Genomic DNA, 20,187 nt, shown 5'->3' with positions numbered 1-20,187 from the left:
GATTTTTTTTTGGGGGGGGGGGTAGTGTTAAAAAATGACCGACCCCGGGTGTCAACTACCCTAGCTACGCCACTGATCACTCCTTCACCTGGTGCCCAAGCACTTCACATTTCCTGTAGATCTGGGTTTGGCTAGGATGTTCAAGAAGTCCAGGAATCGTCCCAGAAAAAAGCTAGTTGGGGCATGCTGAAGTCCATCATGTGCAGCTGAGACTACCCTCGGGCAGATGTAGGCTACTCATTTAGCAGTTCAGATGCCTCACTGATCTGTCACCTTGATTGATTTGATAACTTTACAAACAGAACCGAGGAAGGTACTTCTGTCTTTTCCAGGGATATAGGAACCCTACAGATTGATGATTACATAGCAGGAAGTCCACCTTAAAGGCTGGGGAGGAGGGTTTTCTTGTCCTTGCCTGCAGAACTGTCCCAATATATCTTTTATAAGCCTCAGCAACTGAGGACATTTTTGGATGACAGAAGCAAAGCAGGAGTTGCAGATTCTTCTGTCTCTTAATTCATTTTAAGTCAGGGTGCAGATTATTAGGAAGGAATGTTTAATTTATTTACATCCACTGTGTGGAATGTTGTAAACAGGGCCGTTCCAACACGGTAAGCAGGGTAAGCACCGCAGGGGGGGTGCCTGCCTTCAAGGGCGCCGCTGCGGTGCTGCGCCGCCATACCGCTTGGGGTTTAAATGTTTAATTTACCTCGGTCGCAGCGTTTGCATCATTTCAAAACCCTGCCCGTCTCTAGCTTTCCCTCTCTTCATGAGTTCGTTCCTTCAGAGTCCCGCCCTCGAGGAAATGACATCAGAAGGCGGGACTCTGAGGCCGAACAAACTCACGAAGAGAGGGAAAGCTAGAGACGGGCAGGGTTTTGAAATGATGCGAACGCTGGGTGGGTGGGGGGGGGGGGGTGCTCCGCTGGCGCTGCAGTCAGCCCTCATCTCCTGCCACCTGCCTTTAAAGAAAAAGGTGTGAAGCGGCGTGGCAGGCAGCGCCTTGCATCTGCCCTGCTTGTAAACGAAGTAAATCTCCATTCTCCTTCTCCTCGTCATCGTCGGGCCTTCACTCACTGGGTCCCGCCCTCGCAGAAATAGGAAGTTACCTCAGAGGAGGGCGGGACCCAGTGAGTGAAGGCCCGACAATGAGGAGGAGAAGGAGAATGGAGATTTACTTCGTTTACAAGCAGGGCAGACGTGAGGCGCTGCCTGTCACGCCGCTTCACACCTTTTTCTTTAAAGGCAGGGGGCAGGAGATGAAGGCTGTCCTCTCTGGATGAAGCTGGTGGTCGGGTCGGGGTTTCAAATGGGAGAGGGGGGTTTCAGATGGGAGAAGGGGGTTTCAGATGGGAGAAGGGGGGTGGAGAAGGGGGGTGGGGAGGGGGGTTTCAGATGGGAGAAGGGGGATAGGGAGGGGGCTTCTCAGATGGGAGAAGGGGGTGGGGGCTTCTCAGATGGGAGTGGAGCTGAAACTGGGGGCTGAAAAGGGGGGCATGTGGGAGATATGGGCTGGGGCTAGAACTAGGGGCAGGTGGGATAAGGGGGATGGAACTGGGGGCTGAAAAAAGGTGCCGAGAGAGGGGACAGATCTTGGATGGATGGATGGATGGGGGGACAGGAATAGCAAATGGTGGATTGAAGGGGCAGAGAGAAAGGGCAGACAGTGGATGGAAGGGATAGAAAGGGCAGACAGCGAATGGAAGGGGGAGAGAGAGAGGGCAGAAGGGCGGATGGAAGGGGCAGAGATAGAGGGCAGATGTGCATGGAAGGGGAAGGGGAGAGAGGAGGGTTGCTGGACATGGATGGAGGGGAGGGAAGGGAAGACAGGAAGGAGATGCACATGGATGAAGGGGAGAAATTCTGGACATGGATGGAGGGGAAGGAAGACAGAGGAAGGCGATGCAGATAGATGGAGGGGAAGGGAGAGAGAAGAAATGATCGACATGGATGGATGGGAGGGAAGAGAGAGGAAGGAGATGAGATGAGGGAAAAGGGAGAAAACCTGCACATGGATGGAGAAAATAGGCAGAAGCTGGATCCACTGGACAGTCAAGTCTGCAGAGGACCCAGCTTTTACTTACGGATGTAAGGCAAGAAATGAAGAAGAAAGGAGGGAAGTAAAGAAATAAATGGAAAGGAAGACCTGGAAATGGAGTTAAGAGGACAGATAGCAGCAGAATCAGGTACTGGGCCAGCATGATCAGAAAAACAAAGTCACCAGACAACAAAGGTAGAAAAAAATCATTCTATTTTCATTATAGTGTTTGGAATATGGCCACTTTGATAATCAGGTGCTCAACGCGAAAAGTTTATATTTATTTACTTATTTATGGCATTTCATGCTAGACGGGGGGGGGGGGGGGGGGGCGCCAACTGATAGTCTGCAGGGGGGCACCAGAGACCCTAGGCACGGCCCTGGTTGTAAATGACATGATTGCTATAATTACACTGTATGCTATTTATAAGGTGGCACCAGGGGGGCGTGTCAAGATGGCGCCGTGAGCAGGTGTGCTAGAAGCGAGCTCCTGCCTTTTGCTTGCGGAATTTAAAATTATATACCTGGTTTTTTCCTGAAATGCCGCATACCAAGCGTAAAGGGACGACTCGGGGGATTCCCCTTCACCCCGCGACGTCCACACCGGCAAGCGGAGGTTTGGAACGCTTCTTCCCTGCATTGTCCCGAAGAAGCGGAGCGGAGTCCTTAGCGAGTGGGGCCGGTGAAGCGACCTCCCCGCAGGAAATAGAAGTTTCTCTCTCCCCGCCTTCTACGACGCCTCCTTGCCCTGCAACTGCCTTGAGCGAGTCGGGGTTTCTCTTGGAGCCCGGAAAGGGCTATCACGGGGAGCCCAGAGGGGAGCCTGGCTCTGTAAAGACAACTGCAGCTGCAGAGGAGACGGAGGTGAGCCTGGACAAGATCTGGCTGAAGTTATTGGAAATAGAAAAAACCTTGAGACAATCTTCGGATGAGGTAAAGACTTTGAACTTCAATGTACAGGAAGTGAAAGGCTCCCTAGATTTGGCAAAACAAGATTTTACTTTAAAGATTGAGGCCTTAGAGAGAGAGACAAAACAAACAGAAGATTTCAAAATGGCAGTGGTAAAAGACAATATGGAAATTAGAAGAAAATTGGAACAGGTAGAGAATTTCAATAGGAGATTAAATCTTCGAATGTTGAATTTTCCTAGAATACTGGGAGAATCTCCAAAAGACCTGTTCCAGAGATATCTAAAAGAAAATTTAAACTTTCCCCAAGAAGTATTTCCTCCTCTGGATAAAATATATTATATTCCAAGCACGATGAAAAAAGTCGGGACAGAAAATTCTATTGATCTACAAAATGTCACAGCCATTTTGGAGCAAACAATTGAGGAATCACCAGAAAGGGGGACATTGATAATTTCCTTTGTATTTCAACAGGATTTAAATGCAGTTATGCGTCTTTACTTTAAATCTACTAATCGAGAATTCGCAGGTCAAAAGATTTGGCTTTATCCGGATGTGACTAAACCCACACAAGAAAAACGTAAAAAGTTTCTATCTATGAGGTCTAAAGTATTGGAAATGGGAGGTTCTTTCCTCCTGGCTTACCCATGTAAATGTGTCATCAGGTTGAATCAAGCTAAATACATATATTATATGCCTGAACAGCTTCAGACTTTTCTAGACACTAAACAACGATAGAATTAGAATTATAAATGGGACTGACGGTACCATAAAAGTTTCACTAATATGTTTTGATTTTGTATATCTTCACTATTTCCTGCCTCCCCACTATTGAGGTTTAAGGAAGCCAATATTTGTCTTTATTTAGATGATTTGTTGTATTTAATGGCTGTATTACACTTTTGCAGTATGATAATTTCTGTAATAAGTATATAAAAATTAATAAAAATTATGAATCATAAGGTGGCACCTGTGTCTTAGATCATATGTAAAAGGGGGCGTACACATGACCACCCTGGAGAAGCAAGATTGTATCTCTAATTTACACATGTGACACAGAACACTATAAGTTATGAATGTTATATACTACTACTACTACTTAACATTTCTAGAGCGCTACTAGGGTTACGCAGCGCTGTACAAATTAACAAAAAGGCCAGTCCCTGCTCAAAGGAGCTTACAATCTAATGGGCGAAATGTCAAGTTGGGGCAGTCTAGGTTTCCTGAATAGGGGTGTGGTGGTTAGGTGCCGAAGGTGACATTGAAGAGGTGGGCTTTGAGCAAGGCTTTGAAGATGGGCAGGGAGGGGGCTTGGCGTATGGGCTCAGAGAGTTTATTCCAGGCATGGGGTGAGGCGAGACAGAAAGGGCGGAGCCTGGAGTTGGCGGTGGTGGAGAAGGGTACTGAAAAGAGGGATTTGTCTTGAGAGCGGAGGTTACGGGTCGGAACGTAAGGGGAGATGAGGGAAGAGAGGTAAGGAAAGGCTGCAGATCGGGTGCATTTGTAGGTTAATAGGAGAAGCTTGAATTGTATGCGGTATCTGATCGGGAGCCAGTGAAGTGACTTGAGGAGAGGGGTGATATGAGTATATCGGTTCAGGCGGAAGATAAGCCGTGAAGCAGCGTTCTGAATGGACTGAAGGGGGGATAGATGGTAAAGTGGGAGGCCAGTGAGGAGCAGGTTGCAGTAGTCAAGGCGAGAGGTGATGAGAGAGTGGATGAGAGTTCGGGTAGTGTGCTCAGAGAGGAAAGGGTGAATTTTGCTAATGTTAAAGAGGAAGAAGCGACAGGTCTTGGCTATCTGCTGAATATGCGCAGAGAAGGAGAGGGAGGAGTCGAAGATGATTCCAAGGTTGCGGGCAGATGAGACTGGGACGATGAGACTGAGATAGAGAGTGGAGGGAGAGGAGAAGTGGGTTTGGGAGGGAAGACAATAAGCTCGGTCTTGGCCATGTTCAGTTTCAAGTGGCGATTGAACATCCAGAGAGTGGAGGGAGAGGAGAAGTGGGTTTGGGAGGGAAGACAATAAGCTCGGTCTTGGCCATGTTCAGTTTCAAGTGGCGATTGAACATCCAGGTAGCAATGTCGGATAAGCAAGCCGATACCTTGGCCTGGGTTTCTGCAGTGATGTCAGGTGTGGAGAGATAAAGCTGGGTGTCATCAGCATAAAGATGATATTGGAAACCATGAGATGAGATCAGGGAACCCAGGGAAGAGGTGTAGATTGAAAAAAAAGGGGTCCAAAGACACATCCCTGAGGAACTCCGAGAGAGTTGGGGATGGGGGTGGAGGAAGAGCCATGCGAATGTACTCTGAAGGTGCGGTGAGAGAGATAAGAGGAGAACCAGGAGAGGACAGAGCCCTGGAACCCAAATGAGGACAGTGTGGCGAGAAGTAAGTTGTGATTGACAGTGTCAAAGGCGGCGGATAGGTCGAGGAGGATGAGAATGGAGTAGTGACCTTTGGATTTGGCAAGGAACAGGTCATTGCAGACTTTAGGTAGTGCTGTTTCTGTCGAGTGTAGGGAGCGAAAGCCGGATTGAAGCGGATCGAGGATGGCATGAGAGGAGAGAAAATCAAGGCAACGGCTGTGAACGGCGCATTCAAGTATCTTGGAGAGGAAGGGTAGGAGGGAAATGGGGCGGTAGTTGGAGGGACAGGTAGGGTCAAGTGATGGTTTTTTGAGCAGTGGTGTGACTACAGCATGCTTGAAGGTGTCAGGGACAGTTGCAGTGGAAAGAGAGAGGTTGAGGATATGACAGATTGGGGGGGGGGGGGGTGACAGTAGGAGAGATGGTGTTAAGTAAGTTGGTGGGGATGGGGTCTGAGGAATAGGTGGTGCATTTCGAGGAGGAGAGAAGATAGGCGGTTTCCTCTTCGGTGATATCAGGAAAAGAGGAGAAGGAGGCCTGGGTATGTTGGTTGAGGGAGTGGGTTATAGGATGAAGAGGAGGAGAAGGTTTGGTAGTGAATTCGAGGTTAATCTTCTGGACCTTGTCGCGGAAGTAGTCAGCTAGAGATTGAGGAGAAAGTGAGTGGGGGTGGGAGTGGAGGGCACTTTGAGGAGGGAGTTGAGGGTGGCAAAGAGACGACGGGGGTTAGAGCTGAGGGAGTTAGTCAATTGGGTGTAATAATCCTGTTTGGCAAGGAATATGGAGGACTGTAAGGAGGATAGCATGAATTTGTAATGGATGAAATCAGTATGGGTGCGAGATTTCCTCCAGAGGCGTTCAGCCAATCGGGTGCAGGAGCGAAGGTATCGGGTGCAAGGGGTCAGCCAGGGCTGGGGATTAGTACACCTTGTGGGATGGGAGTTGGATGGTGCAAGGGTGTCCAGAGCAGAGGAGAGAGTGGCATTGTAAGTGGAGACAGCCTTGTCGACAGACTCGGAGGACATAATGGAAGGGAGGAGATCAGAGATACTAGAGGATAAGGTGGGGGGGGGGGGGGGTCGACAGCCTGGAGATTCCTGGAAGTAGTGGTTAGTGTTGGGCGGGACTGAGGGGGAGGGTGATGAAGTGTGAAGGTGATCAGAGAGAGGAAGAGCTGAGGCGCAGAAATTGCAGGGTGAGCAGGTAGAAGAGAGGACGAGGTCACGGCAGTGGCCAGATTGGTGAGTAGGGGTGGTGGAGCTCAGTTGGAGGTTGAAGGAGGAGGTTAGAGTGAGGAACTGAGAAGCGTATGAGTCGGATGGGTTATCGGTGTGTATGTTGAAGTCACCAAGAATGAGGGATGGGGATGAGGGCTCAAGAAAAACAGAGAGCCAGGCATCGAAGTCGGTAAGGAAGGAAGAGAGGGACTTATCAGGGGGGCGGTAAATGACTGCAACTCTGAGTGGTAGTGGGTAGAATAGACGGATGGAGTGAACTTCAAAGGATGAGAAGCAGTGAGACTGTGGTAGGAGGAGAGGTTGAAAACTGCAGGAGGGCGAAAGTAGTAGCCTGACGCCGCCACCGCGGCCAACTGGGCGGGGCGAATGGGAGAAAAGACAGCCTCCGTGGCATAGGGCCGCGATTGAGGCACAGTCATCGGGGGTGAGCCAGGTTTCAGTTAGGGCAAGCAGCTGAAGGAATGGGAGATGAAGAGATCATGGGTGAAGGAAAGTTTGTTGCAGACCGAGCAGGCATTCCACAGGGCACACGAGAAGGGGAGGGAGGAGGAGGGGAGGAGGGGAATAGAGATGAGATTGGAGGCATCGCGGAAATGTTTGCATGGATGAGACGAGGACATGGACAGGTGTGGGGGACCTGGGTTGGGATTGATGTCTCCCGCGGATAACAAGAGAAGGAGCAAGAGAGTGCGGAGTAGTGTGGGGGAGGTAGGGCGACGAAGGCAACGAAGACGGGATGAGCTTAGGAGGAATGGGGAAGGGTTCATGGCAGGAAGGAGGTGATGAAGGTTGAGAGCTAGGAAGGAGGAGAAGGACAGTAGGGATGGTGAGGTGGTGGGGGACGAGGGTGGGTAGGGTATTGCAGTAGTGAGCAGGATGGGAGAGGACATGGATGGGCAGTGAGTTCGCGCGGTATACAGCGGTGGGAGGGACAGGGCAAGGAAGAGAATGTGTATGGGGGGCCATAGGTAGTAACTGAGGTGTTTACGGGGCAGGTAGATGGGCTGGGAGACAGGCAGGTTGAAGGGTGAGCAGTCAGTCAGGAGGGTGATGGGTTGGCAAAGTGGCAGGCGGGGGGCAGGTAAGTAGTTGTGCAGGCTGGGAGCAGGCAGGTTGTTGATTGATGGGCAGACAAGCAGGCAGGTTGAAGGGCTGACAAGCAGGCAGGTTGGTTGATTGGCTAGCAGGCAGGCAGGAAGGAACAGGTGATTGGCTAGCAGGCAGGTTGATTGGCTTGCAGGCAGGCAGGAACAGGTGATTGGCTAGCAGGCAGGTTGATTGGCTTGCAGGCAGGCAGGCAGGAACATGTGATTGGCTTGCAGGCATGTTGATTGGCTAGCAGGCAGGAACAGGTGATTGGCTAGCAGGCAGGTTGATTGGCTAGCAGTCAGGCAGGTAGGAACAGGTGAGTGCGGTGGAGAGCACAGCAGCAGGATTGGAGCAAGCTGGAATAAGCAGGAGCAGATGGACTGGAACAAGCTGGAGCAGACGAACTGGAACAAGCTGGATCAGGCGGACTGGAACAAGCTGGAGCAGATGGACTGGAGCAAGCAGGGAGAACCTGGATCAGGCGGACTGGAACAAGCAGGGAGAAGCTGGATCAGGCGGACTGGAACAAGCTGGGGCAGATGGACTGGGACAAGGAGGGAGAAGCTGGATCAGGCAGACTGGAACAAGCTGGATCAGGTGGACTGGGACAAGCAGGGAGAAGCTGGATCAGGCAGACTGGAACAGGCAGGGAGAAGCTGGATCAGGCGGACTGGAACAAGCTGGATCAGGTGGACTGGGACAAGCAGGGAGAATCTGGATCAGGCGGACTGGAACAAGCTGGAGCTGCCTCTCTAACAATACTTGGACACATCCATGGCCTGTATCATTCCCTTATAATCTCTAGCTCTGGAGTTGGCTTTGTTCTTTGACTTCCTAGAGGCTTGATTGAAAAAATAAGCACAGGGAGTGACCAGGGAATCAGAGGCAAGCAGGTGAGAAGGAACGGAGTTGGGGCAAGACCCGGTCTGGTACACAGTAGCGATGTAAATGGCATAAATGGTCATGCCTAAATGTAGGCGTGCCAATTCAGGTTTACACTAGTATTCTATAATGGCATCTGGGTGGACAGATGCTGTTAGAGAATTGTGTTGCAGCACCCCTTTGATGGTTTTCCTTTTGTTCAATTCTACTTTATTAATTATGGGGCCCTTTTACTTAATAGGCTTAGCATTTTTAATGCTGGACCTTCCTGTCCACTAAGCCCATATTTTACACAACAATATACTCACAATTTGTTTGCAGGTCCTACACTACTTTTTCCATTAGCTAGCGGGACTTGCAAAATAATAATGCAGGAGCACTTACTGCCTCCTAGTAAGGAGGCACTAAGTGCTTCCATGTTAAGCTTGCATTATCCAATTAGCATGTGCTAATTGTGACATGGTAGCTGGATAATGCTTCCATGCCCATTCCCTACCAATGGCGCATTCCCTCCTGAAAAAAATTAGCAAAAATTATAAATAACACACAACTAGCACTTGCAAAAAGGCAAATTACTACAAAATGCTTTAACGCATTTTGCAATAAGGCTTTTTTGGCATGCTAACCATGCATTAAGGCTTAACATCCTTTAGTAAAAGAGTCCCTATATTTGTGACTTCAAATTCCCATATTTAAGGGCTTTATATAATATGAATGTAGTTAAAATGCTTTTCTTTCTTCTATTTATAGTATATAACTTTGTAAAACATATGCCACCCCTTCTTCCAAATTCTGATTTAAAATTACTGCAAAGATTCAATTTATAAAAATAAAATAAAAGAAACATGAATACAAACAAAATAGAAAGAAATGGACTCACTGATATTTTAAGCGAACTAGCTATTTCTGCCATTTTAAATTATTGGTAGCTGAACTGCAGAGTGGTTCGGAATCAAATTCATCATAAAAATTAATAACTAGTTAGTCCAGCAATAACAAATCTAATAATTAACATTTGTCCTTACAATCTAACATCTTACCTGCATTGCATTACTGAGAATTCGATCTTTGTCTTCAAGTTGTCTATGTTCATTTTTCAGCTCGCTCTCTCTCTTTAATAATTTTCTTTTCTCTTCTTCTTTGACTGTAAATAAATAAGACCGTACAGCTTATAGTTTGGATATGGATGTTGGTATTCACCTCAAGCCACCAGTGTTTGTCTTCTAACTAATCAGTGATTTATAGAACTAGATAAGTTTATTCATCATAGCTCAGTGGAAAGTAAAATGAAAAACAGTTATTTTATATCACTTTCTGAAGATCTTTGAGAGAACAGGTTTTATCAAATGCAGAAAACATTTTTTCATAGCTCACAAGCCATAATATAACATTTATAATGTTTCCCTTTTGTCAATCTCAATTATTCAGAATTTATCAGTCCTTCAGTGTTGCCTCAACGTTGGGGAAGGTGATGGGGTGAAACAAAGTAAGACACCATAGAACCACCAATTTTATTTATGGGACATTTCTCTCCTTAGGTATCTTCTTCATTTGACTTATTACCGGTGAGCCTTGAAATGATACTCAGAAGAAACGCTGGCTCAGAGTCCATGTTTGTAAATGCTACAAGCCTTCTGTTTGTAATTGTACCAGCAATTAGTCCGAAAGTGCTGCTGCAAAAATGGGCACCTTTGGAGAAGCTTTTTTATTTTTTTTAAATAACAAACTGTTTAAAAATAAAAAATTGACTAAAGTTACATAGAAGAAAACTGGAGGTTTAGAATGTCAATGGGCCTAAAATGCCACAAACAAAATATTGAAAAAAAGAAAAAGAAAAACAGAGTTATAAATGTATGTGGGACTCTCTGAGGATCTCATGAATTCAAGATTTTAATAAAGTGGCTTAAAATTAATTAGCAGACAGGCAAGTAAATAATGCATTTATAATTAGACCATGCAATAATTTTTTGTATTGTTGAAACCTAATACAACTTTTTATCTATACTGAGAAAGTAAAATTACAAGCCAATATAAATCAGCAATTTTAAATCCTATGGAAGGATCATGACTATATTTTGATATGTATGCTAATATCTAAGCACTTTTCCAGCTTGTGAGAGTAATAGGTGAAGTGTGGCATTTATTTTCTTCGGTAGAATTATAAAAAAGTTGCTGATCTTCTGAAAAGGGGGTCCTTGCATTTTGAAAAAGAAGGTATCCTGCAAAGTTTCAAGAATTGGGGGTCCTTTTACAAAGCTGCAGTAGAAAGTGGTCTTAGTGTGCCCTTACGTGGGTTTTTCCTGCATAGTAAGGTTATTTTTACCGCAGTTGGAAAATGGCCAATTTTCCATTTTCTGAATTAATAGCCATACACATGGTCATTACCAAAAATTAGCGTGCGAGCCCTTACTTTTACCTATTTACATGCTAATCCCCAGTTAATCAGCGCACGGTAATGTGTTAACTCATTCACACTAACTCTCTGAAAAAATGTTTAGCATGTGATTTACATGCGCACATTCAAAACTTACCACAGAACACCTCAGCACGTCCCACGGTAAGCCCTTTTAAGCTGCCGTAAGCATGAGCTACTGTTTATTGTAGCTTAGTAAAAGGAGCCCTTACTGTGATCTGTACCTGTTTTGTGATTGGCATACGAATGAGATACAGCTAGAGTTCTAGTCCAGGGCACATTATCATCTTTCTTTAATACCTAGAGGAAACAATAAAGCATTAGAAATTTGTATGATTATGCTGTTGTGTATTATTTTTCTGAACACAAACCAGAGCACATGAAGAATTATATTTGGATATCTATGAGGAGTCAGCAAAAGTAATTTGCAGTGGTTGATTCCATGAAAAATGAATGAGGCCTAAACCCGCTCATTCAGAAACGATGCCATTTCATATCTTGTAAAATCGATGATTTCAACATACAAAATAAACTATAAATATTGTGAATACTGCAAACGGTCGCTCCTAAACCTAAACCTTCAACTGTCCCCTATCCCTGATATGTCCTGTCTGTCCTAACCCTTACCCCTTACTTTTCCTGTCTGTCTGTCATAATTAGATTGTAAGCTCTATTGAGCAGGGACTGTCTCTCCATGTTCAAGTGTGAAGCGCTGCGTATGTCTGGTAGCGCTATAGAAAAGATAAGTAGTTGTAGTAGTAGTACTGTTTGGAATTGTTCACTTAAATATCTGCAACCTGTAATTTTATTTACTAAATATAGTAGAATCCAAAATGTGGGCACCTTACTGATTCTAAAGCCTGTTTCCTCTGTGTAGAAGAAGCATATCACTCCTCTTGAAAATCTGGCACACAAAATAATTTATTTTTTAAATGACATGATTTGAGTCATCAAGGGACAAAATATATTGAACAATTAACTAAAGGATATTAAGCTAGAAATGTGGGAGCTAATTTCATAATAATAATAATGTTTATTTTTAGAGACAAACAAGACATAATGGAAGCACTGCACAAAGGTGATAATCTTGTATTCAAATATAATACACCTTTATCTTAAACAGGTTACAATCGACTTGGATATCTGAGGCAGCAGGAGAGAAAGCGATTTGCCAATGGTTACAGCAACTGCCTGTTTAGAAATGGAATCTTAACCCTTGTTCCCTGGTTTGCAGCCCATTGCACTAGCCATTAGGCTATTTCGTTTTTCTGGATGGCATGTACAAAGAAGGAACTGACAGCAGGGGTTAGATTCTCCTGCTGCTAGCACAGTCTTGAACTGTTACTCAGAAGATAGTAGAAAAAGCTATAGTGCTACAGCCTGCCACAGTGTATAGCAGAAAGAGAACATGCTTTGCTCCATTTGTCAGCAGGACACTTGACAGGTTGAATTTCCCTGCAGGATCTCGTCTCTGCAGCTCTTGCTTAAGAGGTTCCAGACTATGTTCCCACTCTGTCTTCTCCCAGAGCAAGAAAGTAATAAATAGGGAAACTATACTATGCTTCTATAAAGGTGCCTGTTTTATAAAGGAATGAAATAAAAGTGGGAGGGCGACCAAGGATTCCAAAGACTGAAAGGATATATAATAATAAAGATGTTTATTGAGGTATGTTGTGTTGAGTCTTTATACCTCAATAAACATCTTTATTATTATATATCCTTTCAGTCTTTGGAATCCTTGGTCGCCCTCCCACTTTTATTTCATTTCTTGTTGTTGTCCGTGGGGCGTCTAGAGTTCTCCGCCTTCTGGCGGATATTTTTTCTCTTGTTTTATAAAGGAAACACGGGGTTCTATGTGCCTTTATAAAATAGGTACCCAGAATCAACCCCTGCAGTGCACAAGTTCTCATGCATTTATTGACACCTGTTCAAAAGGTCTGTGCATGTATACAAGTGATTTGTAAAGTATGTGCACACTAGACCCTAGGAAAGTCCATGTGCAGAATGTGTAATATTGGGCACAGTCTTTCTGGGAACCTACATTTTACAGGTTTATGCTACCATGCAATTTGATAATTTTTCCACCTGGAGATACTTTTATAGTGCTTTTTTCCCCACATATAAAGTATGTTTTACATGCTCATAAAGCAAAGTTACTTACCTGTAGCAATGTTCTCCAAGGACAGCAGGCATATATTCTCATATGTGGGTGATGTCATCCACAGAGCCAGGTGCGGACACTGCCATAGTACACTGTCACTTTAAAATTTTGAGGCAGTGCCCCCACTGCACATGCGCCAAGTGCCTTTTCACTTTACCCTTGAGTGTGGGACCAGCAGTATAATGCTAAAGCTAAGAAGAAAACTGCAAAGGGAGGCAGGAGGGATATGAGAATGTATGCATGCTGTTCTCGAAGAATGGCTGATACAGATAAATAACTTTGCTTTCTCCAAGGACAAGCAGACATGATATTCTCACATGTGGGGCTCACTTGCTGCAAAGCTCACAAATATAATAATGAACTTGGCAACTAAGGAGGAAGTGAGCCTGGCAAAAATAAAAAGGGCTGGAGGGTGGAGTTGACATTCAAGTAGTAAGGACTGCTTGTCCAATCTGGCTATCCTGCCTAGAATGCAGCTTCATACAGTAGTGAGCAGTGAAGGTGTGGATAGAAAACCATGTTGCACCTTCCAAATTTCTTCAATGGATGCAGAGCAGAAATGGGCTACTGAGGCCACCATGGCTCTCACATTTTGAACGATGAAAAAGCCATGAAGGGTGAGCCCAGTCTGAGCATACACTTAGGAGATGTGGAGGGGCATAATCGAACGCGAACGCCCATCTCCATGGGCGACTATGTCCGAAAACGGGTATGTGAAGAGGCGGGACAGACCGTATTATCGAAAAAGATGGGCGTCCATCTTTCGTTTAGAAAATACGGTTTGGACGGACCAAATGCCATGGATATGGTCCCTTCTGAGATGGGCGTTTTTTTTTTTTTTGCGATAATGGAAACTAAAAACGCCCAGCTCATAAACGTCCCAATCCAAGCCATTTGGTCGTGGGAGGGACAAATGTACAACACTACCATAGCTCTTAGGGGTGAAGGGGGCAACTACATGTGGGTACAGTGGGTTTTAGAGGCCTCCCATTTACCACCACAAGTGTTACGGGTGGGGGGGATGGGCCTGGGTCTGCCTGCCTGAAGTGCACTGCAGTACCCACTAAAAGTGCTCCAGGGACAGGACTTGTTGCTGGTGTATACCCTTGGCACAGCAGTTGACACCTGAAGACTAATATCGCTGAAAACGTCCTTTATTTGAATAAGCACCTTTACTCACAGTTAACTGCAGATCAGAAGTTGTGCCCCACTGGCAACGAGTCTCACTGGTACTGAGATTAGCAGTAGGTCTGAGCTGGCAGAATGGTGTACAATACCCTCTTTCAGCAACATTCAAGGTAAGAACTAAGTGCTGTAACGTGGCTAACACATGAAAGGGATCTAAAACTGGCTTACACAAATGGCCACTACCTCATGGACTACCAGAAACAAAACAGGGCACACTCTGACCCAGTAAGCAGAGGGAAAAGCACCATGGGAGTAGAGCCTACCAACTACCAACATCGTGAGCACTTAACACAAGGTAGTGGAATCAGGGAGCCCAATACCCTATACCCACCACAATGCATTGCTGATGTGACTCTGCAGTGCCCTTAACAGAAAAGGTGTCACACTCACCCGAGACCCACATCAGAACCAGGGACACATTCTGCTGTCACGGAGGTGGGTACGGCATTTGAGGCTGGCATACAGGCCGGCAAAAAAAGTTTGTAAAGTGGGTTTTTTTTGGTGGGAGGGGGTTAGTGACCACTGGGTGAGTTAGGGAAGGGCATCCCCGATTCCCTCCGGTGGTCATCTGGTCAGTTGGGGCACTTTTTTGGGACTTGGACCTGAAAAAAAAGGGTCCAAATAAAGCGGACCAAATTCTCGTCAAAAACGCCCTTCTTGTTTCAATTATCAGCTAAAGACGTCCAACTCTCCTCGGCCGATAACCACGCCCCAGTCCCACCTTCGCCACGCCTACAACACGCCCCCGTGATCTTTGTTCATCTCCGTGACGGACTGCAGTTGAAGACGCCCAAAATCGGGTTTCCATTATACCGATTTGGGTGCCCAAGGGAAACGGACACCCATCTCCCGATTTGGGTCGAAATATGGGCGTCTTTCTCTTTTGAAAATAAGCTGGAGAGTCAGCCAGCCAAGATAAGGTAGTACATTTGGTGATGGGAATCCCTAATCTGTTAGTGTCAAAGGATAGAAAAGACTGAGAGGATTTCCTATGAGGTTTTGTATGCTCCAGATAATATGCTAGAGCACACTTGCAGTCTAAGGTATGCAGTGCTGCTTCTGCAGGATGAGTGTGGCTTAGGGAAGAAGACAGGAAGTACAATGGACTGACTGAGGTGGAACTCTGATACCACTTTAGGAAGGAATTTGGAGTGGTTTCGTAGAACAACATTGTCATGGTAGTACCTGGTGTAAGGTAGATCTGCCACAAGAGCTTGGCTTGCTTACTCTTCTGGCAGAAGTACTGTTAAAAATAATACTTTATATCAGAGGCGTAGCTAGGTTTTGACGTCTGGGGGAGCAGACTTTTGTAAAATAGGCGCCAGAAAGTAGGCAGGCCATAGCATCCCACAGCAGAGAAAGTGCAACTAGACATTCTTGGAAAAGACAAGCCTTGGGGACACTTGTGGCTGCTTCTCATTGGGATTAGCACATCTTCCAAGGGGAATGTACCTAGGATCTCAAGTGTACAGCGCTGCGTACTTCTAGTAGCACTATAGAAATAAGTAGTAGTAGTAGTCTGACTGTCCTATAAAGGAAACAACCAAACAGGAACTTCTCTGACCATTTACACTGTACTGCCAAGTGGCAGCCAAGTGCAAACACTAATAAAAACATAGAAATATTTTTTTTTTACACTTGAAGCTTATATTAGCATGGCAAGATGTTGGCATTTGTGTACTATGAAGTGGAATTTCATACAACAGGCAGCAAAAACTGCTGAGGTGAATTTAGTGACAGTGCTGGTACAGTACTGAATCTGAATGCACAGAAATACAAAGCAAATATATACGCTGATACCTTTTTACTGAATCTTAAGACACTTTAATCATCTTACACATTTTGTATTATGCCCTTTTAAAAACAGAGAGAAAAACTGAAGCTGAATAAACAAAGTTGAACACAAATAAATGCAGAAAACCCAGTATAAAGTACCAATTATGAGCTAAATATTCAAAGGATTTATGCTGTTTACTGAGAGTTATGCCCATCTCTGAGTATTTTGATTGCCTTGCTCTCCCCTCCCATTTTTCCTTTTGCCTAGTTTTCTTTTCACTATCCTTGGTACAATTGTGATAGAATGCATGGATATCCTTTCCTTCAGTAACAGCAAGACAAAATCCCTCCACTGCCAGATACTGTGTGATGCATCAAGAAGGTTGAAGAAAACAGGAAATGGGATGATGTCAAAAAAGTTGAAACCAATTAAGTTAGTCTATGTTTCCTCCTTCCCTGCGCAGCCGTCATCTAGTACACTCAAAATAAAGCAAACAAACCTATGAGCTGCTACATCCTTGTTGTTCTTTACTGTTCCTAGCATTTTTATTTAATCTATTAAACATGCTAGTTTGAGCAGCATATGGATGCACACAAAGGTATTGGTTTCACTGATTAGAGTATCAATAGAAATCAAACAAAATAAAACATGGAAAAGAAAATAAGATGATACCTTTTTTATTGGACATACATTTCTTGATTAGCTTTCGAAGGTTGCCCTTCTTCTTCAGATCGGAAATAAGCAAATGTGCTAGCTGACAGTGCATATAAGTGAAAACATTCAAGCATTACTATGACAGTCTGACAGGGTGGGAGGATGGGGGTGGGTAGGAGGTATGCATGGGGACATCAAAGCATATCATTGATATTCTAACAGGATAGGTGTGGATAGGTGAGGGGAGGGTGATCAACAGAGAAATACAGCTTTATGGTTTATAATGGGCTAGGAACCCCAGATCCTTGTTAAGTCCTTTCTGTTGGGTGTTAAAATATTCAATCATTCTGACTTCAAAGGTCTTACGTTCTTGTATGGTTTTAAAGTTACCTTTCAGGATTCTCACTGTGAAGTCACTGGTACAGTGTCCTGGTCCTGTAAAATGCTGACCAACAGGGGTGGGAGCCCTACTGGCACCAGTATTGTTCATGTGATGTCTATGTAAATTGAATCTTGTCTTTAGCATCTGGCCTGTTTCTCCAATATAGCATCCTTTGTTACATTTTTTACACTGAATGATACATATACCACCAGTGGCGTAGCTGGCTCTTGACCACTTTTTTACTACCCAACCTAAGGACTGGGAAAAAATATGGTACCGCTCGGTCTAAGACCTGCCGAGTGTCTTGATAAGAAGTTTCCCTGAATGGCCAGTCATCTAGATAGGGAAAACTAAAATTCCCTCTTTCCTGAGAGCCACTGCCAGCAGTCTCAAAACTTTGGTGAAAGTGGGAGGGGCTGTTGCGAGACCAAATGGTAGAGGCCGAAACCGAAAAATGGTGTCAGAGAACCGCAAACCAAACAACAGTTTTGGAGACCGGTTCTATACAGATAAACTGCCTTCAGATCAAAGACCGTTACAACACTGTCCTGCAACCGCTAATATGACGTATCAAAGGGCCTCTATACGACCCTTGTGACTTTGAAAACACGATTGATGGCCTTGCAAACTAAAATAGGACGAAGGAACCTTCTCCTTCCTGGGAACTATAAACCCAAGGCATAACGACCGTGCCCGTACTGTAAAGAAAAGACTGGGCAAATAGCTTGAAAATGTAAGAGCCTCTGTCAATTGTCTCCTACCATGCCTGCAGTGCAGTGATAGCGACAGGTAGCCTGTAAACAGATGTCTGAACGAAACGGGACAAAAGCTAAGGCATAGCCTCCCCACTGGACAGAGGAAATATAGACCCTCCTGAGCTGCAGAAAGTGTAAAAACAGGGGTCATTTACTACAAAGCCTCACATGATACAGTTAGGTCCTAGGCTACTGGCCACATAGGAGCAGATAGCGAAGTATGCAAAGGGTGTCATCCACATATTACTTCCTCCCCTGAAGCCAGAGAGGTGAGAACAGAAAAAAATATGAAACATGTACCCATAGAAAATAAGTCAGACCTGAGAAGGAATAGAATTGCCAGAAATAGCTATAACCCCTTGATAAAATACCAGCCGCTGCAGTTACACAAAATAGATATTTATACTATTTATAGTATTGAAACAACTATGTTATGAGAAGAAAAATACACCCAAGTACAATTCATACCAGGCAGAAACTGCCTGTGGCTGCTACTGCTGCAAGGATATTCCCAGAGGTTTTTGGCCTTACAATTCATACCAGTCAGAAACCGCCTGTGTCTGCTACTGCTGCAAGGAGATTCCCAGTGTTTTTTTTTTTTTTAACTGGCTATTGTTACCACTCTTACGATGCCTGGTGGACTTGTACTGCTCCTGTTCAGCTTGCCACTCGTGGCATCTGGATGCACACCTGCACCATACTGCAGCTGCCCTCTCTCTCTCTCTCTTTTTTTTTTTTTTTTTTTACAGAAACTGCAGCTAAAAGAATGCCTGACTGCCACCATGCCTAAGGAAAAAAAGCGGATACCTAACCTATGGGTGGATATCCTGACATGTAAAAAGGAAAAATCACACAGGCAGTCCAAATGCAGTATATATAGATATAAAAACAAAGACATACAGGTATCTTCTAAAGGGCTACCCGACATTAAATGTATAAGGGGCTAGGAATGAGCGTTTATATATCATACTGCATAGAAGAGTAGCCAAATAGCCCCATGGCCCGATGCTGGGCTAACAAAGACTGTACGTATGGATCTGAAGCAACAGATCCCCTGAAAGACTAAAAGAGGTAAATGACACCTATGAAAAAACAGTCCCAAGACCAAAATTGGCCATATAAAAAAGCTGGCACCTCTGAAGGCAAACTCAGGGGAAAATACCGTGGCCTGAGAGCCTCCAGAGTGCCCGAGAAAATGTAGCTTTGCCTCCTAGAACAAAGCTGAGAATGGAAGACCTCCCTTGGAGAAACACTGCAGCTGCCGAGACAAAAATGGTGGCCGTTTGCGCCAAAAATAAAAGAAGCAGAGAGGACCGAAAACAGCAATAGAGGAGACTGAAGAAGCCCGAGAAAGCAGCAATCCAAGACGGACCAAACGCCTACTAAAAATTTTGCGTCGCTGAGGACTTACATGAGGCTCGGCAACTGACGCTCCAGCGCTGAAGAAAAAAACAACGGGAAAGCGTGACCGCCATAGCGGAGCTCCCTCTGCCCTGAACAAACACCACTTCGCGCTTTTTTTTTTTTTTAAAGAACCCCCGCTGGGAAAACGCGAAGAAAAAAGGGTAAGAAAAAAACCCAAACAATGAAAAAACCGCTCCCTGAAACCACGGGCACTGAAATAATTATTTATTTGCTTTCATGCAGTCCACAAGAGCCATAGAGCACAACCAATGCTCGTTATAACTGAGGGGAAAGAAAAAGACATTTGCTTTTAATGCTGTTTTGTTTCCTATATTACTTGTTTTAAAAGTAATAATGGCTGCCTCTCCCAAAGGCAGTACACCTTTCCAACGAATGGGTAGGCCCTTCCCAACTAAGCAAGGGAGATGGGGAGGAAGGGGGGAGGGACTCGGGGCACCCGAGTTTAACACCCCAGAGGCTGTCAAAGAAAGGATGTCAGGTTCTCAGGTTCAAAGCCCGCGGGGCCGGGCTCTGGAGCAAACGTGAGCTCTTGGGCTGCTGACGAGGAGCGACAGCAGCAGGCAAAACCCACCAATCAATGCTGGGCAAGCACACCGGCACCGGCAGGGACTGCAGGCACCGCCCAGCGAGCCGGAACACACGAACTGGAATCCCCCGGACTGGAGGACCCAGGACTGGAACACTGGACTGGAATCCCCCAGACTGGAGGACACCGGACTGGAACACTGAACTGGAACACACGCCGGACTGGAACACTGGACAGGAACACACCGGACTGGAACACACCAGACTGGAGCACCCTGGACTGGTCCGTACAGCTTCACCTGCACGTAGCCACTGCCCCCCTCCCAAGGGTTGAGCCCTTGGGTTCGAGTGGCCGGCAGGACTTACCGGAAACCGGATGA

General features: G+C 45.4%; 1 protein-coding gene across 1 annotated transcript in view; it reads right to left on the bottom strand.

Moving 5' to 3' along the window:
• Positions 1–20,187, bottom strand: part of PHF21B (PHD finger protein 21B) — a 559,570-nt gene that overhangs the window by 20,729 nt on the left and 518,654 nt on the right. Inside the window, exons 13-14 of the mRNA XM_030215094.1 lie at positions 11,165–11,240; positions 9,568–9,671 (exon numbers count right to left, since the gene is read on the bottom strand). Coding sequence (XP_030070954.1) covers positions 9,568–9,671; positions 11,165–11,240 — 180 coding nt within the window. The remainder of the gene's footprint in view (positions 1–9,567; positions 9,672–11,164; positions 11,241–20,187) is intronic.

This window comes from Microcaecilia unicolor, chromosome 9 (assembly GCF_901765095.1).
Source record: "Microcaecilia unicolor chromosome 9, aMicUni1.1, whole genome shotgun sequence".
Lineage (NCBI taxonomy): Eukaryota > Metazoa > Chordata > Amphibia > Gymnophiona > Siphonopidae > Microcaecilia > Microcaecilia unicolor.
Note: the sequence above shows the minus strand (reverse complement) of the source record. Positions and strands in the feature narration are given on the sequence as shown.